Source organism: Pantherophis guttatus, chromosome 1, assembly GCF_059756535.1.
Source record: "Pantherophis guttatus breed Tessera chromosome 1, ASM5975653v1, whole genome shotgun sequence".
In the NCBI taxonomy this organism is placed as follows: domain Eukaryota; kingdom Metazoa; phylum Chordata; class Lepidosauria; order Squamata; family Colubridae; genus Pantherophis; species Pantherophis guttatus.
Genome location: NC_142063.1, coordinates 143,084,238 through 143,110,259, shown reverse-complemented (window position 1 = coordinate 143,110,259; position 26,022 = coordinate 143,084,238). Strand labels below are relative to the sequence as shown.

At 38.9% G+C, this 26,022-nt stretch overlaps 1 protein-coding gene across 8 annotated transcripts in view; it reads right to left on the bottom strand.

The window, feature by feature from the left end:
* The window catches only part of FMNL2 (formin like 2), a 193,284-nt gene that overhangs the window by 53,453 nt on the left and 113,809 nt on the right, over positions 1-26,022 (bottom strand). For all 8 annotated transcript variants that reach the window (XM_034425116.3, XM_034425131.3, XM_034425103.2 and 5 more), the window contains exons 3-6: positions 11,273-11,353; positions 10,109-10,185; positions 6,524-6,607; positions 4,465-4,617 (exon numbers count right to left, since the gene is read on the bottom strand). In XM_034425116.3, the coding sequence (XP_034281007.1) occupies positions 4,465-4,617; positions 6,524-6,607; positions 10,109-10,185; positions 11,273-11,353 (395 nt within the window). The remainder of the gene's footprint in view (positions 1-4,464; positions 4,618-6,523; positions 6,608-10,108; positions 10,186-11,272; positions 11,354-26,022) is intronic.

Sequence of the window (26,022 nt, the reverse complement as noted above, 5' to 3'; positions counted from 1 at the left end):
AGTTCATTACATCCCAAGCCATTAGAAAAATAATACCTCTATTAGCACGTTTATCTTCAGTGTCAAACAATGAGGTACTATTCAACCTTGCCAAACAAAAGCTAATTATTCTAAAATGGGTTTAAGCTTTCATATTTCACACTGAAGATAAATATTAGCCATTATACTAACTCATTTTGTAATGTAGTTCAGATGACCAAGAATCAAACCTTACGAAAGATTATAAAGCCAAGACGTACTGACATGGGTAGAATGAGCAATGTCTCAACATCTAGACTGAAATCTTTAGAATAAGGAGAATACTAATGAATACACAGAATTATCCCAATCCTGCAAATTTCCATTGGTAGCAAGTATCATGCAATCTCAAAAATCAGCCCAAATATAAGAGCGTTTGGGCTCAAAGGATCGGCTTGTAAGCACTTTATATTCTAGCCTGTCCAACTCAGCGGTTGCCATAATCCAGCAGATGACAAGGCAGTTCATGTCCTTTACACTTGGTTGAACACCGAATAAAAAAAAATGCAGCAAAACTAATTTCAAAGCCCACTTCCAGAATTGTTTGGAGAACGGCAATTGACATGGGCATTGGAATTACCCCTGCAGTTTTACAGCAAGAGTCACTGTTTCCCTCAAATGACATCGCTGCCTGCAATGGTAATATAACAAAAAACAAAAAACCAGGACACTGTGTGTTAGCTGTGACTTAAATTTGCAGTAAACAGAAACTGCAAGCAATTGGGATCTCCTTTTCGCCTAAAATAAATGAGACTGTATTCTCTTCACTGAACATCCATTAAAGTGAGAAAAACACATCCTGGAGAATCTATCTTATACCTGAGGTACACAAATAGGCTGTGCATTTTAGAACAATGCAACCCAGCATTATGGGAAAATAAACCATTTCTAACTCTAATGTTAACCATCTGAATCAGGTTATATTTTACTTTGCAAAGACATGCATGCATGTATTTGAGAGAGAGAGAGAGAGAGAGGGAGGGAGGGAGGGAGGGAGGGAGGGAGGGAGAGACTGTAGACAGATGGATGGATGGATGGATGGATGGATGGATGGATGGATGGATGGAGTAAATTGACGGATGGGCGGACAGGTGAGTGGATGGATGGGTGGGTGGGTAGACAGACAGACAGACAGACAGACAGACAGACAGACAGACAGAAAATGAAATTTGAATGTAAAAACAAAAATTTGAACTCTGCTAGTTTGTAAACTGAAGAAATGCCAGAGGTAGCTAGGTGAAGAGTAACTCTGGAGGCACTTGAAGTTGTACAGGACAATGAATTATTTGGATGGCATTTAGCGTGGATAAGTGTGATGGAGAAAGGAATCCCAATGAGGTGGGCCTGCTTAAATAAATAGATAAATAAGTATGACATGAGGGGAAAAAACGAAAAAACAGTGAACCTGAGAGAGAATGAGAAAGTATTAGAAACTGAAACTAATAATGAAGCTAGACAATGTTTTCAGAAAGAAGATACAGGAAAACCAAGACCAGAAAGAGTGAATTTAGACACTGTGTAGTCTGCATCTGAATTTTGCTTTTCAGCAACAAATGCAGATTCATAAATATTGAAAACATATGTTGGCCATACAACAACTGATTTATTGATTTTTAAAAATATTTCGTAAAAATGCAGCATTCCAAAACCGCAAGTACTGTTCAAGTAGATTTCCTAAGAATTATTAAATATTCTAATAGGTTCTGCAGAGAAAACTGTTCAAATGATTTAGCCAATCAGAAATGTTAAACTATACTTTAAATAATACCGCTTTCTTTTCCATATTCTTCATTCAAATCTATAGCTAGTAGTTTAACCTTTATCTTTTACACTTTCATTTTAAATGAACACACTTCTTGCAAATTATTCCTGTATAGACATCAGCTTTAAGCCCATTGATATAACCTGACCATCTGTGGTTTACATGTGAAGAAAAATAATGGAGTTATTTTATTTTTATACTGCTATTATAAAGTCTCATTTACTCTTGGAAGTTTGTAAAATACAGGTGGGAGCAGTGAACTTAAAATGATGTGACATTTAATACCCACAACCTTGTATGTGTGCCTGTGCGTATGTGTGTAAGTGTGCACATACGCATACACACATCTTTATGTCAATGTTGACTCCTGGCAGCTGCCTGGACAAGTCCCTTCAGTTTACTTGGCAAGATTTTTCAGAACTAGTTTCCAATAGCCTGCTTCCTAAGGCTGAGAGAGGAGGACTCTCCCATGGTCACTGGATGGCTTTGTGCCTATGATGGGACTAGAGCCGTGATGGCGAACCTATGGCACGTGTGCCGGAAGTGGCACACAGAGCCATGTCGTCCGACATGCACGGCATCACCCATTCCTCTTCTGGGTTTCTGGGGCACGCATGCACACCGGCCAGCTAGTCTGCTGGTTACTGGTGCACATGCACACATGACAACAGTTGGCCTTCACGTATGCGGCAGCGGCCAGCAGAAATTCATTTCCCGGCGTGCATTTAGCTCGGGTGCACACCGGCCATGCTGTCATTGCCTGCATGCAGCTCCGGGACATCCACCCCTTGCCAGCCAGGAGCGCTGCCACCAATCACTCCCCTGCGCCTGCCCGCGTGCCTGCTTCATCATCGCTACTGCGAGGAAAGGCCCTGAAGCTGCACTGCCTGGGATCCACGTGGGCTGCCGCAGGGGGAGACCAGATATGTCTGGCTGGATGCTGTCCGGAGTGCGAGACTGGCATGCCTCTTAGCCCGGCGTGAACAACCTGCCGCTACAGCCTGCCACCGCCCCGCCAGCTGCTCCTGTCACTGCCAGGGAAGCGGCAGTGCGTTTGTGCCAGCAAAGTTTGGTGCAGGAAGCTTTCCAGGCCCAAAATGTGGCATGGGGGGGCGCATGCATTGGGAGCATTGGGGTGGTCATGTGCACATGCACAGGTGGGGGTACGCATTGCATTATGGATGCCAGTACGCATGCGCGCACACACACTTTTGGCACGCAACGACAAAAAGGTTCGCCATCACTGGACTAGAGTCTCACAGTATCCTGGTTTCTAACTGAATGCCTTAACCATTATACCTATCTGTGTCCCACCTATACCCCATACATATTTGAAAAGCAATGCCTCCACTGAATTAAAAAATTGCTGAGCATGAGTATTAAGTTCCAAATCAACCTTGCAAAGTTGCCACCACCATTAAAAATCCAACTAATCAGAAGCAGTTGTTTGTGTAGATCAGCATCTTCACACTGTTTTGACTGCATGTAAATATGCCCACAATGTCGGGAAGTGCTTCTAAGCAAACATGCACATATTGATAAACAGGATAGGCCACAGTTAGCACAGTGACCTTTCACACGAGTCAAACAAAGCTCAGGTTAGCTGCAGGACCATATTCACAGGAATCTGATAAATGTATTACCAAAAGAGTGCTATGAATACAATTGGGGCAAAATACAGCAGCAAACCTGTTGGCGGGAAACAGCCACTTCTTACATATAACTCTGGTGCTTTTATACAGTAATTTACCAAGAATCCATGGAGCTGAAGGCATGAACATTAAATAATAGATGATTTTTTAAAATGGTCTAATAGGAACTGGAAGTGGTGTGACTGGTGACATAATGAATCATTGAAAGAGAGGGTGAAGCCAAAGCCTAACAGCCAGGCCCTGGCTATTGTGGGAGGATTGTGGGAGCCACAAAAGGATTGCTGTGGAAGTCACATGAAGTTGACAGGCTAAGAGTTGCCTACCCCTTCCTTTGAGGAACAATAAAATGTTGCTACAGTACAGTATAATACTGATCAAGAATTACTACCTTATATGATAGCTATAGGACTATGAGTAGCAATGAACAAATGGAACCCTCTAAAATGAACTCAATGTTAGTGAAATTCCTATATGTAAAATTATTGAATAGTATGTTTCTTCTCTAGTACTGAAGCTGCAATCCAATGGTGGGTTGCCCCTGGTTTGGACCAGTTCGCAAGAACCAGTAGTAAAACTGGTGGGAGGCTCCCCCCACTGACCTGGATGTCATCACAGGTGATCTGCACACCCGCGGGCGCAATGCGAACTGATAGTAAAGGTAAGTAGAACCCACCCCTGCTGCAATCCCATAAGCACTTATATCAGACTAATTGTTAGGGAGATTATAATGAACACATGCATGGGTTTGTGTTCAGAACTGCAGACTTACAATATATTTATATAGAACCATGGACCATTCTCCCCTCCCCCCAAAAATGAAGCATATTTCTATGAGTAGCCTGTGTGGTGCAATAGTTAAAGCACCTGGCTAGAAACTGGAAGACCGTGAGTTCTAGTTTCTTATCAGGCACAAAGCCAACCTGGTGACCTTAGGCCAGTCACTCTGTATCAGGCAGACAAGGGGAAATTTTGCCTTTTAAGTTCCGCAAACTACAAGAACAGTCCAAAATCAATTTTATTTCTTCATCTTACCTTAGAGTAGAATGCCTGCTGGAACAGGAAATACTATTGCCAATTGGAGAAGGTAAGTTACTTCCCCGATGGAGATCTTCAATGGATCGACTCCATGGTTTAGATTTGTCCACTGAATTTTCCATATTATTTTCCAAGCTTTCAAAGTCAAATCTGAAAAGAAATAGACACTTCATATGCCAGTGAGAAGGAGGAGAGTGCTTTTTTTTTCTCCTGCTGCAGAACTCAGAAATGTCCCAATAGATTACAATAAAGTGGTAGAGAACCATGTAAATACATTTTCCTTTGGGCTGAAACTCAGTGCTGGTTTCACAATAAAATTGGATCTTGAAATGGAGGGAATAAAAGGCTACCACAAGGAAAGGAGGAATAAGTCACAAACTTTACAGAGAGACTCTACCTAATTTCAATTTTACTGAAATTCTTGGAAGACAAAACAACCTTTCCATACTATAGCATAGATGAAATGTCAAGAATGCATTTTGTTTTAAAGATAAACAAACAATGTATTCTAATTACTTTCAACTGTCAATATGCAATGGAAATGTTTCTTCCAATATGTTGGCCAAGGCAAAATTCCAAACATATGTAATACATTATTGTAATCATGACTGTAATCTTCCTTTGTTTGGTTTATTTCTCAAACCTTGTCTAATGTACTGCTGGTTGAAAGGAGAATTATGCCATCCTCTTCCATAGACTTTGAGGTTATTTCTCAAACTTAGTACATGAGGAAGAATGGACGGTAAGAAAAGCTGCTTGCTTTTATCTGAGTGGCCAGTTCACACATCATAATATGGTTTGTTGGTTTTCTGTTTGATATGATCAACAAAACTCATCTGCATGATTTGTAAACTATGGCTTCCTTTTGCAGACCAATTCACACATCACATCAAAGAATCCCAAACAAGCCACATTATTGTTTAGCTCTATACGAGAATGCAGCTGTTGTTTTTAAAGTCAGTTGTTTTTCTGCCATGTGCCATTCTTCTTATCTCATTTACTATTTTAGCACAGTTTAGGTCCTTTCTTGTCCAGCAGTAGAAGAACCTTTTTTTAAGTCTCCACCCTAAAAATAACTTTATACTTTTGTGCATCTTGGAACGTTTGGATCATGATCGAGCAGAAGCAGAAGCTTCTCATTCTGCATATGCTCCTTCCCTTCCCTTCCCTTCCCTTCCCTTCCCTTCCCTTCCCTTCCCTTCCCTTCACTGCTAGGAAGGAAAGGGGCTCTGAAGCCACCTTCTATCAATAGGGCTTCATTCTGAAGTCCAAGTCACTTTCCATCAGTGGGATGGCAAAGCAGAGGAATTTCTTATGGGAAGCTTATGGGCAGCCTTCCTGCTTCTTCTCACTGGTGACCCTGAGGACTAGTTCAAGTATTAAGAAGAGACAGGCAAGGGGCTAAAGCAGCATGACCATTGTGGGCTTCTCTTTCTGTTGCAGTACTCAACATGGAAATTACCAGTTTTGTCCACATTAACACCTGGACCTCAAGATAGCAAGATATGAAATCTCCTTCTGCAAATTGGAGCAGATGAACATCAGCCCAGTTGTAGATCATACACTTTGTAAGCAGAAAGTCCTTACATTTTATTTTTGGCATCTTCAGTTAAAGGGAACTCAGAAAGGACTTCAGTTGGACTTCAGGAAACTTAACAGAAGCCACTTGGAATAAGGCAACTTCCTGTATACCTCATCAACAATCCCCTATGCTTTTGTTTTTTCTATTGCTGCATGTGCATTTGACTTGACTTTCAATGCACATCTGAAGACTTGGCTATGGGAACAGTAGATCTCAGCACATAATAACCATTTATCATGCTTCCCAATGTTTCCAGAACTGACACTACCATTTATTGTCCCTGAAGTGAGCAGCGCAATTGGCATAACAGAGAACAGAGACTTTATGACAGCCATCTTAGGAAGACAGACATATAATTATTTGAATAACAGGGTTTTATACCAACTGTGTTCACCGTTTACTGAAACAGGATGAACTAATAATATCTTTCTCCTTCTGCCCAGATTGTGAATGTGTGGATCATATTATACTTACGTGACTGCATACTGTGCAAAAGACAAATACTCTACCAAAACATCTAGGCCTTTGTTGTCTTCATTCAAAAATTCCCTGACCCACCTGGAAAAACAATCATCAAAAGAGATCATGGTATTTATATCTGTACATAAACCAAATATTACAGGATCCAAAAAGATATTCATTTCTTACTCAGAAACTTGTGAAAGATAAAAGATTGAGAACCACATTTTCAGAGCAAACTTAAGGGTTACCTTCAGTGTGACTTTCATGCAGAGTTTGGAAATATTATTAGAGGTCAGCAAACTGGTTAATTATTATGATGAGTAATTTGCAATTAGATCAGGGGTGGAAATGCTCCTGGTTCAGACTGGATTGCCCAATCCAGTAGCGAGGGTGGTGGGTGGTTCGTAGAACTGGTAGCAAAAATCCCTGTCCCCCTCTCCATGCCCAGCTGAGCTGCACGGTCATCAGAGGCTTTTTTTTTACTTTTAAAAGCATTTTTTCTACAATCTCTTGGGCAGAAAAAATGCTTTTAAAAGAAAAAAAAGCCTCTGATGATCGCACAGCTCAGCTGGGATCATCAGAGACTTAAAAGCATTTTTTCTACAACTCCTTCAGCTGAAGAGGTTGTAGGGGGAAAAAAGCCTTAAAAAGCCTCTGACAATCCCAGCTGAGTTGCCTGATCGTCCGAGGCTTTTAAAAGTAAAAAAAAAAAAAAGTTGGCCACGCCCACCCAGTCACATTACCCCACCACCAAGCCCCGCCCACAGAACCAGTAGTAACAAATTTTACATTTCACCACTGAGTTAGATGCATTGTTTAAGACTCGTGAAAACAATCTAACCAAGGACCTAAGAATTATTAAAGTAGCACCTAAGAATATATACAGTATGGCAGCTCCAAGCAAGGTGGCATTTTATAAAATTAGGGTGTTCATTATTATGGTTCATCACACAGCCAGTCAGATGTTCAGACTGAATTTGGCATTGTTATTTGCCTGTCAAGTCCCTCCTAAGGACCTGGGATAGGCAGATGTTGATGTTTCATAGTGTTAAAGGTATCATCACAGGATGTAAAATATTCTGAGTAAAGCTGACTGCTGCAACTGACTGATAGTGATTTTGTCAATGCCAATGATGTTCAACTGGCGCTTCAGTTATTTTGGGATTGCACCCAAGGTGCCTATGGCTATTGGTACTTTGCTTCCTCTTGCCACAGTTGTTCTATTTCTATTTGCAATGTTTTGTATTTTATTATCTTCTCCAATTCTCTCTCTTCTATTCTGCTGTCTCCAGATACTGCCACATCCACTATCCAGACTTTTTTGTCACTCTTATCAAAATATTTAAGTTTCGGGTATTATGTGGCATGTGCCTGTCTGTTTGAATTCTGAAGTCCCAGAACGCTTTAGCTTCTTCATTTTTTTCAATTTTTCATGCACCAAAGCAATACATATAGATGGAACAAAGCAACTCAAGTAACGTACTCAATCAATTGAACTATGCCAAAATAAAATCATATGGATTTTGAATTTCCAGGAGCAATTTTGCAGGGGGAATGGGACCCAAAGTATAACAAATAAACCTCATTGTAGTCCATTCTATCATTCAACTATTTAACAGAATCAAATTCTTAATATTCTATTTGGATTCCAACTAAATAATGCCAACTGGCTTTCAACTTAATGGTCAGCTTTTTGAGAATCACCAGATCAGAAAACAGACTACACCAGAAGATTAGTGTTATACTTTGTTGAGTAAGGCACTAACAGAATATGGGGGCATGATGGCTCAGTGGTTAAAGACGCTGAGCTTATCAGCTGGAAAGTTGACAGCCCGGGTTCGAGCCCCAAGCACAGCGTGATAGGTTGAGTTCCCATTCCTGCCTCCTTCCCACCTAACATTTCAAAAGTACGCAAATGCAAATAGATTAATAGGTACTATTTTGGTGGAAAGGTAACAGCATTCTGTGCACCTTTGGCATATAGCCATGCTGGCCACATGACCACAGAGATTGTCTTCAGACAATGCTGGCTCCCTAGACTAAGATACAGAGATGAGCACCAACCCCTAGAGTCAGACTTGCCTGGACAGGGGAAACTTTTATCTTTATAACAGAATCCTGACAGTCTGTGTTTATTCTCCCCTCCTTCTTATAGTCAGGGAGGAGCCAAACTGAGGCTCTTCCTATTATTTTTCCATTACCCCAGGCTCAAAACATGTTTTTGTGCTATTTGTTTGCTTGTTAACAGTTTCTGAACAGTTTCTCAAAGTCATTTCCATGGCTCACTATACCAAAATAACTAAATACCTACTTAAGATCTCCAAATAGTATTTGGTTTACAAATAAGGCAATCTTTCCTGCAACAGCTCACCTACCTTGCATATAGGATCAGAAAAACAGCATTAGTCTTGAAGAAGACACATATTTTGGACTACTAACAGTGAACAACAAAGTCCCTCATTAAAGAAATGGTTCGTGCCACTTAGATCTTTTTATTGTACAAGTCGCATAGCGATTTCTCATCTACTGACATACTATGGTTTATGCAGTGCCAATGAAAAATCTCTACATGAAACATACACAAAGTTAATCTTGCTAATTCTTGCTCACCATTCAAAGTATCAAATGCAAAATAAAAACAAAAGATGGAATGCTCTTCTATATTATTTTTAAAGAAAATCATGAAGAACTTCATGACATACCTAAAATGTGAGATTTCACTATGTGTAGGAAGTCACTATTTCTACTCTCCAGTTAGTTATGTGCAAAAGCACTATAACTAACATGCAATTACTTTGCTCAGCTAATAGTTACATTTAAACCTTTTCCTAAGCAGACACGTTATGATGTCTAAATCCTAATGAATCTGGCAGGTGTAATCTCTAATAAGAAGTCACAGCTAATAATTGCCATCACATCACAATGCCTGGTGTTTTGAAAGAGTCAGCAGTTTGTGGGGGGAAATAAAAGGAATGGAGAAAGATTGACTGCTGTAAAGTATTTGGCTTAGCAAATACTGCTGAAATCTGGAATTTAATTGATGGCAAAACTGTTGCAATTGCTTACAGATTTCCCTGGCTTCTTATCTCCAAAATAGTACCTAAATCTTCACTCACTGCCAATTATCTCTTGGAAATGTTGGCCTAGCATTAGTATTTCATGGTCAATTTAACTTTACTGAAAAGGTGGAAGGGGAGGAAAGAGACAGAACCACAACTTTTAAACAAAAGCAGTTTCTGAGATCTACTTGGGAGATGGTAAAGTACAATTTGTTTTGAAGCAACCCTGCATTTGTTGAAATTGCTTTTTCCTTAATTTTCCTTTCCCTGAGAAGCCCAATGCTTCTGTTAAAACTAAGGTACATCCCTAAGCCACAGTGCCCTGGAGATGAACCTATTCTATTCAACAGATGACACTTTTCAAGCAAAGGAACTCTAGAGCTTCTTTGAAGTCAATCATGAGATTCTCATGCAATCCCATGATTGACTTGAAAAAAACTGAATAATAACAGTGACAATATTTTAAATTTGTGTTGGTCATGCCCCAAATCATTTCGTCAAATACCATTGCTTTAAAAAAAAAAAAAAAAAAACTTACCCAATGTGATTAGTCCTTAAAGAAATTTCTAGTTCCCGTAAAACTTGTGTAGATTCTTGAACTCTTCTCCTAAATTTCTAGAATTTACAAGAAAGGAAAAAAATCTTATTTGATATCTAAATTAATGAGGATGACAGTTCTATAGCCTAATCCTTACAGATTTTTCTTCTTTCTATTATGAAATAAACCAAGTGCCCTTCAAGATATCAAGAACAGGACGTACAGTACGTTTTAAAAAAATGATGAACAGGACAACTCTTCTGAATCTATGTTTTTTAAGCATAAACATATCCGCCACCACACACAAATAATTTTGTCCAATCAAATCTTCCAATATTCTACCCTGAGAATAACACAAAAGGTCTTTCATGTTTTTCCCCATGATTTGTACACATACAGTATGATAATATTTCCCAGGATGATTTAAATGATCAAGATCTTCCCCGGGGGGGGGGGGGGGGAATCAGCAACATCATAACAATCTGGACAGGATAATGACAGCATGGATGAAAAGTCTTGTTTTAGAATACTTCAATAGTTTGACCAGGACAGGCAACTTCCATCCTCATATTTCATTTTCTTGTAACACCCCCCAAAGCTTCCACTGAATTTTAGTGATCCAGTTTCTTAAAACTGGCAGCAGGGTTCCCTGGTTGTTGTGAAGCAGGAAACACATGGAAAACATACAACGTACTTTCTAAATAAAATACTGGTTTTTTTTTTTTTTAAAAAAAGAATAGTATAAATCCAGATTCTCAAAAACTCGAGAGGAAAAAAAATTAAAATCCTCTGCAGATTTCTTCACTCTCCGCATCTTAAAAATTTTGAATGTGGCTTATGGGTCACCCCAAATTTTGCCTAACTTTTGTTTCTATGGTTACATTGGGGCTGTGGACTTGTTGACAAAGAATCTTAGAATTATTATCCATAGGACACCATCCCTGACAAGCCTTGAAAAAGAAGGTCCTCATACTAATCTCAAGAGATGAATGGTGACTCTCTCAGCAAAGTGTCTGGAAAACAACCATGGCTTTCAAAATGGGCAAGAGCTTTCTTTTCCTCCTCATTTCTGGCAAACAGAGAAAGCTTTTCTGCTTGATGTGGCAAAAATGACTGTTCTTAAGCAAGAGAACGAGACCAAAAAAAATCCCATCTTTTTCTTACCTTCCTAGTTACAGCCGGATCAAGATAGCCTTTTAATTTCTGTATATATGTATGAGGTGGATTCTTGACTTGAAATCTTTCCTGTAAGTAAAAAAGTAATCATTAGCCATTAGTTACCAAATATAGTAACTAATATCTATATAAAGAAGCATGTAAACATGCTTCACTGCTTTTGTTATTTCTTTATTTAATTAATATTTTCTTTATTTGTGTATTAGAAACCAAGGCCAAATACTTTGAAACATCCACTAATTTAAAAAAAAAGAAGAAGACAGAACTGTACAAATTCACCACACTAGCACCTCTGCTGCTCATCAATGAATAAGATAAATTGTGTATTCTGTTAAAAGAGAAAGATGATGAATGTTATTGAGGCTATCAGACTGAATTTATGAGCACAGTTCATGATATTACAGTTTTGAGTTTTATTGTCCTAGAAATCGTCTTGTTATCGTGGAAAGAAACTATTTTACATCAGCTCCTCTGTGCACATGCTGACCAAGAACTTGGTGCCGGGAGAGGTATTCCTTGACTTACAACCACAATGGAGCCCCATCATTACCATAGTTAAGCAGGACAGTTGTTAAGTGTGTTTTGCCCCATTTTACAACTTTTTTGCCACAGTTGTTAAGCAAATCACTGCAGTTTTTAGGTGGATCACGTGGTCATTAAGTGAATCTGGCTTCCTCCACTGACTTTTCTTGTCAGAAGCCAGCTGGGAAGGTAACAAATGGTGATCACATGACCCCAGGATAGTGCAACTGTCATAAATACACTGCTCAAAAAAATAAAGGGAACACAAGCAGAAGACATCTGAGATCTGAATGAATGAAATAGCCTTATTAAATACTTTGTTCTTTACATACAGTAGTTTATACACTGCTCAAACAACTAAAGGGAACTCAAAACTACTGTATGTAATGAACAAAGTATTTAATAAGGCTACTTCATTCATTCAGAACTCGGATGTCTTCTGCTTGTGTTCCCTTTATTTTTTTGAGCAGTGTATATAAGTTGCCAATCGCCCAAATTCTGATCACGTGATGCAATGGAAACTGGTCATGTCATTTTTTTTAGTGCTGTTGTAACATTGAATGGTCACTAAACACATGGTTGCAACTCAAGGACTACATGTAGCCTAACACATGTGCAGTAAACTATGTTCATGAAAACTGCATTCCACCAAACCTGATTTTTCTTTTATTTATACAATTGTTTATACATTTATCTATATATGTAAAAGCGAAATACCACTCACGCATCATCACAAAATTTCCAGAACCGTAAAGCCTACAAACTTGAAATTTGCCACATATGTTCCTCATGGCTTCTAGGTGCTAAGAAAGGGTTTTTCAAAATGACCATCAGAGCAGTAGTATTTCCTATATTATTATTAACATGCTCTGGTGCTAAGGAGTTCCACTCCCCCATCCCACCTGAAAAGAAATCTGTTCCAAATGCAAAACACATGCAGAGGAGAGGAGTTTCAGTTTCAGATTTACTTTCACAGCAGCAAGCAGGGGATAGGATAGGGGAGGCTTCTATGAGGCAAGCCTGAGGGAGAGAAGCGGATAGGATAGGGGAGGCTTCTGTGGGGCAAGCCTGAGGGAGAGAAGGGGATAGAATAGGAGACATTTCTGTGGGGCAAGGGTGAGGGAGAGAAGGGGGATGGGATAGGATAGGCTTCTGTGGGGCAAGGCTGAGGGAGAGAAGTGGAGAGGAGAGGCAGATCGTAACTACTCATTAATTTTCAAGCTGTAAGTGTTGATTTATCAAGCCCGATCACATAGTTTGATAGCGGAGCATGGGTATTCAGCTAGTACAATTATCATTTTTTATTTCAAAGAGAATTTACCAAACAAGTGCTCAAAACTAAGAAGGTAGAGGACTCCTTTCATGGAATCTCCTTCTGAGATTCAGGAAATGGAGCAAAATAAGAACCTTTTAGGTGTCGCCCCCATCCTCTTGGAAATTTCCCTCCCACCCTGGCCAATTCACCCCGGCCATCACACCCTGGCTGACTCACCTCAGTTGAATCACTGCAGTTCACCACAATTCACTGCAGCTAACTCACTACAGGACAACTTGCACGAGACAATTCAATGCTCGGGATAACTCAAGAGAGGGACAAGTAGAATTGCAGCTCATTCCAGCATCGAGGACTTCTAACTTCAGAAGGTTCAAACCTAAAGTAAGACAAGGCCTGCTGCAATTCACTTGTTCCTCTCTTGAGTTATCCTGCTTTGAACTGTCCCATGGCAAGATGGCCGCAGTAAATTGTCCTGTTGCGAATTCGCTGGGGCAAGTTGTACTAGACTCCTCCTAGAAGGCTGTTGAAACAGAACTGCTCAGGAGAACCTTTGAGCATAACAATGTTGTCTGCAGAGGGCTTAATGACAACAATATCAAATTTTAAATTATTTCTTTCTTTGCATTTGTATTGTTTTTTCCTGTCTACTGTCATTTTAAATTGTAAACTGAAGAGAGTCCTCAGAAGTGTGTCAATGTAGAAATGTAGTAAATAAACTAACTATGGTCTACTGACTGTAGTGATAAAACTGATGGGACTTCTAATATTTTCCCTAGGCTCACATTATTTTTAAGGTGGCTAATTTTCAAAACACGAGAAATGTATTTTCATTTCTTACAAATCTGAGCTCCTTGCTCCTTTAAAATCTGTTAATTTTCAACAAATGTACATTGCGATAACAAGGCAATCTTGATTCTCTGTCAATGTATGTCTCTTTCCAATATTGCTTTGTAGTTAAATACCTGGCAATTACATCACAGAAAGTTGGGTGTTTCAGTAAACTACATGAAAAGAGAAGACCATAAAAAGAAAGTGCCATTAAAGTGAAATAAGGAAGTTGGAAAAATCATCAATGATAGAACTCCTCAAAGTTCAAATGATTAATCATTTATCTTTATGTATATGGTTTCATTATGAAAACAAACCTTGCACCTATTCTATCTCAAATGATACAAATGTTGGAATACACACAGCACTATAACTTTTTTTTTTTCCTTTTCTGCCTTTAAAATCTATTCCGGGAAAACAGAAGAGTGTGCTTAATAGTTTCCTTCCTGAAAATAACCGAGCAGTAGCTTTTCTTTGTTCTCAGAAGAAGAAAAAAATTATCCTTCAAATGTGGGTTCTAACGTGAATGTGGGGATACTGGAATGGGAAAAGAGGAAACCTTCACCGACTCCTTTTCCACTCGAAATTGCTCCCTTCTGAAATACAGCTTGACTGCTCGCAGTGTCATTTCTGTTTTGCTATCACGGTGCGGATGTATATATCAGACATGACAATTCAGAGCAAGGAGCTATCATTCACAAGCAGCTTATTTCTGCAGGAGAAGCAGGATTTACCTTATCTGTAAAAGGAGGAAGAGGAGCCCCAATTCTTTCACAAAACTATCATTTAAAGGCATCTTAGGAACTGGGGATGGCTGTTAAACTTGTTAAATCTCTTCAAAGCTGTGGAATCGCAATCAACTGTGTTTGCTGTTCATTGACGGTGGGTTAAAAAAATAAGAAAATGCCTACTTTGACTCTGCTGGCATCTCCCTCTCTCTTTCTTTCTCTCCCTCCCTCCCTCTCTCTCTCAAACACAGAAAGAGAAAGAATTCATAAAAAAGTAATACAAATTGGAGTTATTTAAATTTATTATTTAATAAATAAATGTTTACATAATTGTAAATATATTTTTTTTAAATGCCTATCTGAGGCAGTTCTAGAGGCCTTGAAAATTTGAAGAGTGCTCTTGGGTGGCCTTGCAGTCGCCAAAAAGAGAGGAAACACAGCCCGTTCTCACACAATTTTGGGGGGTTCCAGAGAATATGTGAGAACAAGGTCTTCCTGCACAGTTTTCAGAGGATAAAGAGGTTTGGCCTATCACCTGTGACACATATGTCATAGATTCTCCCTCACAAATCCTGCCCATTCTATTCCATGACATGATTCAAAATGCTGAATTGGTCCTATTGGTCTGTTAGAGCAGTATTTTAAAATCATCCTTAATGTCATACAGACCCACAAATTATTGTAATGCTTCATTGGCTTAACCTATCGTAAACACCTACAAATCAATGTTTGAGGAACTGAGGCATCATTTTCGGGACTATAAAGCTTACTAAATTCCGGAACTTGCTTCTAAATAAATCGACATAGGATTGAACAATGAATTCTACATTCAACTACTTTGCTCCTACTCAATAAACATATTCGTGATGACACTCATGAAAGCTTCAGAAAGGCTATAAGCTTGAACTAACTACAGTGCAATTTTCTTTCTTAGCCCCAATGGATAAGGATTTCTAAAAGCATGTTTTCCTTGTTTTACCTTAATGCCATATTTATACATTATAACCTGATTCTTAGCATTAAATGCAGGGTTATACATTGGATTTTGTTCTGTACAATATTTTCAATGCCTGATTAACTTCCGTAGATTTGCATTATATCACAGTACTACACTATATTTAACAGATCCTGTTTTCTATGTCAATGAAGAATCCGGCATATTAATATGCTTATTTCTATTTAACTTAAAATTAACACTATACCTGAATATGGATAACCATATGAAAAAGGAAACAAATTACTCAATTACTTCCTTTAAAAATGAATCACAAATTACACAACTTTTAATACCTATTTCTGCTTGTGTCTCCTAGCTTAGAATTATGCTATCTTTATTACTATGTGAAAATATTTATGCAAACATTTTAATGCAAATAATTTGCAGAATGTGGGCTGTATGAATCAAGATTGCAATTTAGCATTAAGGCCTGTGAGCTAGTTTATGAGATATGTCAGTTTGCATCAAAATGTGACTCTGTGAATCACTTACTAATATTTATACCATCATGAAGACAACTCTACTTTCTTTTTATTTTTCACAAGATGTATATAACTGTTTTCAAATGATTTACAGCATGTGTAGATGTGTGTGCTTCTTAGAAAATAAAAAAAAAAATTAAAGGCATAACATTTCCTGAATATCAGATTTTTTTTTTTATAATCAAAACCAATATGTGGGAAATAAAGCTATCCAGAAAGAGATGTCACTGGATTCTTTCTACTCATATATACTGAAAAATGGCATTTATTGTATATTTGGGGTATGTTCTTTCATCTCAGGGGCTACATAACATGAAGAATACTTTCCTGATTTATATTGATATTGTTTCCTGATTGCTTATTTGTAACCTAGGTCTATCATTAAGTGTTGTACCTTATGATTCTTGATGAACGTATCTTGTCTTTTTATGTACACTGAGAGCATATGCACCAAGACAAATTCCTTGTGTGTCCAATCACACTTGGCCAATAAAGAATTCTATTCTATTCTATTCTATTCTATTCTATTCTATTCTATTCTATTCTATTCTATTCTATTCTATTCTATTCTAACCAGGATTTGAATCAACAGCTTTGGAAGGGATAGATTTTTAAAAGCTCCTCATAAAAGAATTGGGGTGTACTATTAATAAAGGTCATATTAAAGTCAGTACTCAGCATGACTTCTCAGAATAACTTATAGCCATGGTTAAAGACAGTAGATAAGATCTATATGCAAGAAAGAAGAGACAGCGTATCTGAACATATGGAAGTGATAAATGTTTTGAAAATCATGTTTATTTTAACAATTTCCTTTACTTTTTTTCAAACATGCTCTTCAGTTCGAAGCAAAAGTGTAACAAAAGAAACCACCCAACTGCATTGTGCTGAAACGTGAAAACACTATGTTATTATTCCTAAAATCAACTGGAGAAGAAAACCTTGCGAGATCTCTTGATCATCATTGTTTTATGGTGATTGCTTGCATGCTTTAGATGTGAGCAGAATGGCAGCCTCTTGGGTGCATCACACAACAGATTTTCTTTCCAGAGAAACTGGAGTATTCTAACTTCCCATGCTGAAATCTGTGCATGAATGTCCAAAGGTGCTTTTTCAAAAGGCAACTGGACTTCCTTTGTTTTGCTTGAAGACGCTTCACTTCTCATCCAAGAAGCTTCTTCAGTTCATTTTGCAGAACTTGGATGAGAAGTGAAGCATCTTCAAGCAAAACAAAGCCCAGTTGCCTTTTGAAAAAGCACCTTTGGGACAACTATGACCTGGATCAGCAATCTCCAACCTTCGCAACGTTAAGACGTATAGACTTCAACTTCCAGAATTACCCAGCCAGCCACCACGGTATCCATCCTGCAGCATGGCTGGCTGAGGAATTCTGGGAGTTAAAGTCCATAAGTCTTAAAATTGCCAAAGTTGGGGACCCCTGACCTGGATGACTGAGATGCTCCAGAGACACTATGTATGAATGGCAGAGGCATGAGGACTGTCAAAAGAAGTGCTGCTGACATAACTGTAACTATCCATCTACTCTTCCATTTGCCCATTAGGGTAAGCATCTATGAAGATGTAAGATCCTTCACCTGAATCAGAGTAAGTTCTGAATGAAAGATGCCTCTCTGAAGCCAATCATGGGGAAAAAAAACTTGAGAGCTTTGTACTGCATTCTCTGATGCAGACATTTCTGACTAACTATGTGGGAAACGGTTCACTGAATCATAAACCAGGCAAGCATGAGTTGTAAAATGTAATAGTCAGTTATAAACCCATATAACACAGAATTATTCTCCTGCCAACATCCCGAGTGCAGACAGATCAAAAATTAATGACTGCAGAGAATCTATTACTCTGCTGGGAATATAATTTCCTCCTATTTATTCACAACAGTCAGCAAGCCATTTCCTCAATTTTTACTTTTAACAACTCGAGCACTTCACAACTCAGCTTCTTTTCTGTCTTTTCTACAAACAAATGAAGAATTTTTGGAAGTCCAGGCTTTGGGAAGAATATTTTAATCATAGATAATATGCTCTTACAGATTAGAATTGCTTTCAGATCAAGATTTGCTCTGTCTTGAAAGCCCCCAACTTGTTTGTCGGAGGTAACACACTTTGAAAATGGTTCTACTACTTGCAGAAGAGTAGTTTAAGGATTTCCCATCTTGTGAAATTGGAAGGTAACATCTGGGCTAGGTAAGTAAAAGGATAGCAGGGATATATAACAATAGATACCTAGTTTATTCAGTTTATGATGGAGATCCCAAGAGCAGGCAGCCTATTAACTTCTGAATTTCCCGTGCTTGAAATTTAGACATGTATAAAAGGTAAAGGTTCCCTTCGCACATATGTGCTAGTAATTCCTGATTCTAGGGGGCAGTGCTCATCTCAGTTTCAAAGCCGAAAAGCCAGAGCTGGCCAAAGACGTCTCCGTGGTCATGTGATTAAGTAAAGGATGAGCTCCTGTTACTTGTCCCAGCTTCTGCCAACCTAGCAATTCGAAAGCAAGTAAAAAATGCAAGTAGAAAAATAGAGACCACCTTTGGTGGGAAGATAACAGCATTCCATGCGCCTTTGGCGTTTAGACATGAATAAAATAGGGCAAATGTATATTGGAAAGAGATTTACCTTCTTATTACTGGTTTCTAAATTTCCAAGGATTTCAAGCAAACCTCCATTGTTAGTGTAGGCATTCATCAACTGTTCAAGGCATTCATTTATTAAAAATGTTTTAAATAAATGCACAGTATTTCTACTCAACGTTTTTCCACCAATGGAATTAAACTTGGCTAAATCAACTCAACCCTTCTCTTGAATCTAGAACCTTTGCTTAGGGAGCATAACCTCCAGACACAAAAGAACTAATATCTATCTCATTTGTCCACAAATTGTAATAATTCCAATTTTTGTTGTCCAAAATATTGTAAAGAATCTCTTTATCTATTTCAGCTTTCTCAACTGTCTTGACTAGGGAAGATGTGTAGCCCAATACATCTAAAGGCATCAAGTTGGGAAAGGTGCAGGGCTGGGTTCCACTTACCCTTGCTACCGGTTCGCAACGGGAGCGTGCGCAGGGCGCTTCTGCGCATGTGCAGAGCATCTGTGATGATGTAACGTCTTAGCCACATTCAGCTTTGAGTTTGCTTTTATTTTTTCAAATACTAAGCAGGGACAATGCTACTTACATTACCCAATGTGATTCAATGCTGCAATTTATTTTGTTTAGGACACTGAAGAAGGTCATACAAATGTACTGGGACAAGTGTACCTATTTAGATATTTTTTTAAACGTTACAGCAATTTTTTTTTCAGTTGCCCTTCCCCTCTAATCCAAGGAAAATGTTTTTTTCTCTCTGTCTTTTCATATTGGTATTTTCTTCAATGCAATCATGATTTAAGGAGAAGATCTAAATTCCCCATTTACGTTCTCCTGATGGTTTTGAGGTCCTTACAAAACATTAACCCTCTGTCCAGTTTTTCCCACAAGCACCACAGTTATCTGTTGTGTGTCAGACTTGCTTTTTGATTTATCATCCTTGATTGCTTCTGAACAACATGGTGCCTAGGTCTAAGCAGCTAGAGGCTTTCATCATAGTGTGAATTTTAATTAAAACTTGGGAGACTAAAAGTGGCCGAGTCCTACAATATTTTTTTTCCAATTGTTTATGACTAACTATAAATGGCACTGCTTTGCTCTATGTAGAGCAAGATAATTATTCCATTTATGTTTTCTTTCCTCTCCTCTTCCAACTCAATCAATTTACACGCCCATAGTTTACGATTCTTTCCAGGGCATCTTATTTACACCTCTTATTTGACAAACTTTATTCACTTTTATTTTTATCTTGATCCATCTATTAGAAGAGACATGTTACCCTATGCCACTTGGTAAATAAAGTAAATCTTTTCTTCTGTAAATGTAATGTGCTATATTATACAGTGGCATCTTGGTATTCAACTGCTAGGAAACTCATCCAATCTGATACTCAACACATTTTGACGTGAACATTTTGTCCTGGTGCTCATCATTTGTTTGGTACTCAATTCATAAGCTAGAACTTGTTGGTGTCGGCTGCCTTGTGACTCACTACATTATTCCTTATGGGGGGAAAATTGTTTGGTACTCACTGTTTTTGGTACTCATCACACCTCCCGGAACCAATTACGGATGTTACCTTAATTGGTAACTGTAACACTGTAATGTCTGGTCTTTTTTATCTGGATATTGTCTGAGTTAGTTTGGAAGAGATTTCCCCCCTGGTTAGTTTGGAAGAGAAACCCCCCCCCCCACCCCACCCAGTTGAATCATAGTAAGAACATCCTCTCTGGATCCCATTATCAAAAACCAGGTAACGTTCTCACACATGAGAATGAATGTATCGTGTCCTGGCTCAGCATCTGATATATTTTTAGTACCATGTGAAAGGATACTCTGATTTGTCTAGGCCTTTTTGATGCCTACAGTTTTACTTCTTCTTCTTCAATTCTTAAATGTGTTTACAGAATTGATGGTATCAAATGCATTTTAAACAGAGAAATTAACAACCTGGCAAAAGCAGGTGGGGGGAAGAATTCCAAGGTTTTTTTTCCCCCCCACAACTGCAGAATCTGCTTTTTTTCCCCTGGATCAACCAAGTGTTGACCCATCACTTGTGACATGAATTGACCAATTGGCTTGTTGCCTGAGCTTGATGCTGTGAGCTGAGAGAGAATGACTGTCCCAAAGTCACCCAGCTGGCCTTCACGCCTAAGGTGGGACTAGAACTCAGTTTCCTGGTTTTGCAGGATGCAATGAATGCATCTGCTCTCTAGGAACAATGGTTAGATAATTTCAGTAGGGAATTGAAGACTTTCTTTGTAATGGAAAAACAAAAAAGAAACACTGATTTCTCCTATGTGAGTGAATGCAACTTGGCATACATTAGTCTGTTTTTTAGAAGTCCTCTGGCAGTAATTCACTTAGCTTGTGAGCCTGCTGGACTAAACAAAACTCAAGTGACATGAATGCTTGTGGAGCTGATACAAAGAAACTCACTACAGAGGTATAAGCAATTGCTGCTCAGCAAGAACTGAGAAAGCTTAGGAGGCTGTGAAACAAATAATAAAAAAAGGCAGAACAGAACCAGATAGGGTGTCAGCTAAATTTTTCCGATGTAACAGAAAATAGACTGGAGTCAGGATTTCCTTTTTAAATCCTTTCCTTCCTTCCTTCCTTCCTTCCTTCCTTCCTTCCTTCCTTCCTTCCTTCCTTCCTCCCTCCCTCCCTCCCTCCCTCCCTCCCTCCCTCCCTCCCTCCCTCCCACAAATGTCAAAAAGTTTGAGGGAACTTTTCTAAAAAGGCAGTTAATTTTAAAAGTCCTAAAATAATTCAGAGAGGAAGTAGAAAATAATGTTCAAATATTTCTCATTATATGTTAATTTGGACTGAAATGCTTTTATGTAAGGAATTTAAAAGTAAGTTTACAAACCTTGACTTGTTTTGAAATCCATAACCATGGCATAAGAGAGTGTTATGTTTAAAAACAGAATTGTTATCCCTTGCCACTGAATGAAGAGCAAAGGGGCTACAATCTGTATAGTGGCTGATTAAGGGTTGTAGGCTTTATCTGATGTGTAAATGGGCCAAAGAATTAGTATTCTTTGATTCCCATAACCACTTTTCTTTCCCTTTGATAAAAAGTGTTCTCTGAAGTCTAGAATGCTTGCAGAAAGAACCATCTTTACGATCTTGGTTGAGTTCAACCAAGTGTTGAACTCAACCAAATGGTATGGGAAAATGCACACCATAGATTGGACCTAGAAATATTCTAAAAAAGGACACATGGCAACCTGAATGGAGTCTTAAAACTAACATAAACAATAGAATATAATGACACAATGCCCATACACATATAAATATTCTTCTGGAAAATAAGGGTATTTTCTTTCTATCATGTTTTTGGATAGAGTGATTGAAAGGTAAAGGAACGAATGCTGTACAACAGAGTCCTCTTCCCCAATATGATACTCTCTTTAAATGTCCTGGGATTTCTTCTGTTTAGTAGATATCTGGACTTTTGCACCTCTCAGATAATTCTCCTATTTATTCACATTTTTATCTATCTTTCAAACCAGTCCATAAGCCTCAATAGGATCAGTGGCATGTCTGTTCTTTTTCTGTTTAAAATTGCATTTCAGTGCTTCGGTCTTCCATTAGAGGGCGTGAAAGGGCTGTGTGATAGGTTCCAAAGCCCCCTTTCCCCAGCCCCCTTAGCAAGCCACTGGCTGAATAACCAAGAGGATGGACCAGCCAATCTCAAAGTCCCTAAGGGAATGGTCACATGAGTCCTGAAACAAGAATACCACTTAATCACATGATTATATGCTCTCTCTCATCCATCTCTGTTTCAGCTGCTAAGGTCCTATTAGCAGATTGCTATTAACAATAAGGAAGATCAATCTTTTACTAATTTTAGTAGGGGGGGGGCAAGGCATTTGAAGAATGCAGATGCTTGCTTTGATATTAGTTGATTACCTATAGAGGGGCACTAAAAAGGGGGGGAGGGGTCTTCATGTCATTCCAGAATCATTAAAAGATTGAGAGATTTATAAAAATAGGAAGGTAGTATTTGCATATTCTGAAAGCCTGCAGGCTCTTCACATCTTCTATAATGTCTGAATTTTCTAACAAAAAAATCGTAAAAAGTTTCTCCTTCAAGTCAAGTTTAACTCTGCAATTTCATGGACACATACATCCATATAGTTTTCTTGGAATCCAGATTGCAATGGGTTGCCTTTGTCTTGTTCTTTCACCTCCCAGTCTAGCCTCCAGTCCTTGGGCTTAATGGAGGTCTCCCATTCATAAATTAACCAGAGTTGACACTGCTTAACTTTCCAGATCAGTAGAATATTGCTGTAGTAATCTCTAATAAAGATTTTGGGATTGGACTATGTTTAAATGTATTTGTTTCCATGGTTCTTGTTCTTAATAGCAGTAACAATTATTTGGGGTTATGAGGTTTTGGAATGAAAAATATTAAACTGTGTTGAAATGGAGAATTTCATTTTCATTCTTCAGGTCTCAAAAATAGCACTGAGTTAGATCCATTCAGAGAATCCAACTCCATTTGCACCATGGGATGTTCTCATCATCTCTCCTCACTTTTTTTTTTTTTAATTTGATTTATATGCCGCCCTTCTCCGGAGACTCAGGGCGGCTTACAATGCGTTAAGCAATAATGCACATCCTCACTTGCACATCCTACCTCTACAGACTGAGGAGGATCCTGTGTGGAAAAGTGTTGAATGAAGCACCTGAGTGAAGCCATCACAAGGATATTTCTGTCTATTCAAAACCTAAATTTATACGCAATCATATCTGTCATATATTAGAAACTAGATTTTTCACACCTATTTCCAAAGTGGCTTTTTATAAGGTCCCAGTTTCTTTTGATCAGTCATTAAAAAAGCCCCAGAACTAATTTATTTACCAAATCCACCCCTTTTGACCTCCTTCCCTGATTTCAGAGAGATTCCAGGCCACAATCCAAAAGCCATTTGAAAAGCCTGTCAAAGCCAAACAGGATCATGTCAGGACTGGGTGCAAACTGTACATCAATTTTTAGGAAAACAGCTTGAGCCATGTGCCATAATTGCACTGCTGGACCTATAAAAACATCACACACCAAATGCTTCATCTAAATCTCTTTATGAAGTTTCTGTTTCACGGCTGCTCTTTATTCCCACTGGTAAATAATTCAAAAAGGAGTCAATAGGTCAGCCACAAACAGGCTGCAGGAGAGGAGGAACATTCCAATATATTGTAGAAACCTTAAAACAGAAGAAGCTGAGGAGACGGGTACTTTGATTTCTGCCTCACCAAACTGATGAGGAAACTGAAAACAAGAATTGGGACATTCTATTCCAATCAAGAAGATTCGCTGGCTGGACCAAGGTGCTTCAGATCAGCGGTCACCAACTGGTGGTCCGCGAGAAAATTTTGGTGGTCTGCAGAAAAATTATTTGCATTTTTTATATTGCACTAAAATCAGGGATCCTCAAACTACGGCCCCTGGGCCGGATACGGGCAATGAACATTTGTATTGCTGCAGAGAGTCTACCCCTTTGGGGTCTTCTTGTGTGGGGCAGAGGAGGGCAGAAATTCCACCTTGGGGTCTGCTTCTGCCTCCTGGTGCAGGCCTTTGGATGAAGGCTGGAGGGAAGCGCCACTGGTGGCAAAGAGCCAAAGGGCCTTGTTCCAGTGGGACTGCATCATGGCCTGGAATTGGCTGACCATCTCAGCCCTCTGAGCCTCCAGGTGCCGGTACCTGGCCTTGCACTCCCGCAGGTCTTCCCTCTGCTTGGAAAGTCTATGCTTGTAGTCCTCAGTGAGGTGCTTCTGCTGAGCCTCCTTCTCAGTCAGATCCAATTTGAACTGAGCCAGCTGTTTTGCCAACTCTTTCTCATGGTGGCTGCTTAGCTTCAACAATTGCTTCCTGTTGGGGCCCTAAGAAGCCTGGGCGGGAAGGCGAGGAGTGGCTGGCAGGGGAGGGTGAGTAGAGGCTGGCGAGGTGCCCCTCGATGTGAGTGACACAAGTTGGCCATTGAGTTGGCCATGCCAACCCAGTCACATAACCACATAGCCACACCCACCCAGCCGGTCATTAGGCAGATCATATTAGTGGTCCATGGGATTTAAAATTATGAATTTAGTGGTCCCTGAGGTCCAAAAGGTTGGGGACCCCTGCTTCAGACAGTAAGATGCTAATGTAGTTCTCATATTTTCCCATTCCCATTAGGTCGTCTCAGTCCTGACGTCAGTATATCTGTGGACTCTGAAATTGCTGAATTTTAATCTGAAATGGATTGTAAATGAATGCAATTAAATTTAGCCTCATGAGTAACGTTGCCTGGGCCCCAACCGTACACAGGTAGTGCTCGACTTACAACCACAATTGAGCCCAAAATTTCCATTGCTAAGCAAGACAGTTGTTAAACTGAGTTTTGTTCGATTTTATGACTTTTCTTGCCACCGTTGTTAAATGAATCACTGCAGTTAAGTTAGCAACAAAATTGTTAAGTGAATCTGGTTTTCCCATTGATTTTTCTCATCAGAAGGTCACAAAAGGTGATCACATGATCCCGAGACACTGCAACCACCATAAATACATGTCAGTTGTCAAGCATCCAAATGTTGATCACACGACCATGGGGATGCTACAATAGTTGTGTGAAAAACAGTCATAAAACACTTTTATTCATGCTGTTGTAACTTCAAACAGTCACCGAATGAATGGTTGTAAGTCAAGGACTACCTGTAATTCATTTATTTCTTGTATTTTTAATGTAATTCTTGCATTCTTCTTGAATCCTGCTGGCTGATGGTGTAAGGTGTAAGGAAAAATGCAACTCATGGGTTTTTCACTCTAAAGATGCTGGCTATTGATAAACATGCCCAAGGAAATGAGTTACATACAGCAGGTTAAACAGTTTGCCACTGTGTCTCAGTAAACTACTGTATATTTTTAAGCCATACAATGATTTAAATGTTCCACATAGAGTATTTAATAAACACAAGCTAATAGTTCTGCAATTCCAAAACTATTTGACAATTGCTCTACAGCATATATAGGGCATATCCCACAGAGCAGCAATTTTTAGTTATTAAATTTCGGTTGTGTCTTTGTAACTTCTGACAAACTTTCTGGCTCAGTTTCAAAAGTGCTAAACGTGAAGCAAACTTGCCCAGTCTAGTCCTCTTTTTTAAAGTCTTCAGTAACAGTCTTCCCAAGATTAACGATATCTTATTTTTATATAATATTTTTTAAAATATTTGCTTTGCCTCTCCGAAGCTGGATATAAGTATTGAGGGATTCTCTTCTAAGAGCTTCTTTAATTAATGAACAATGACCAAAACAT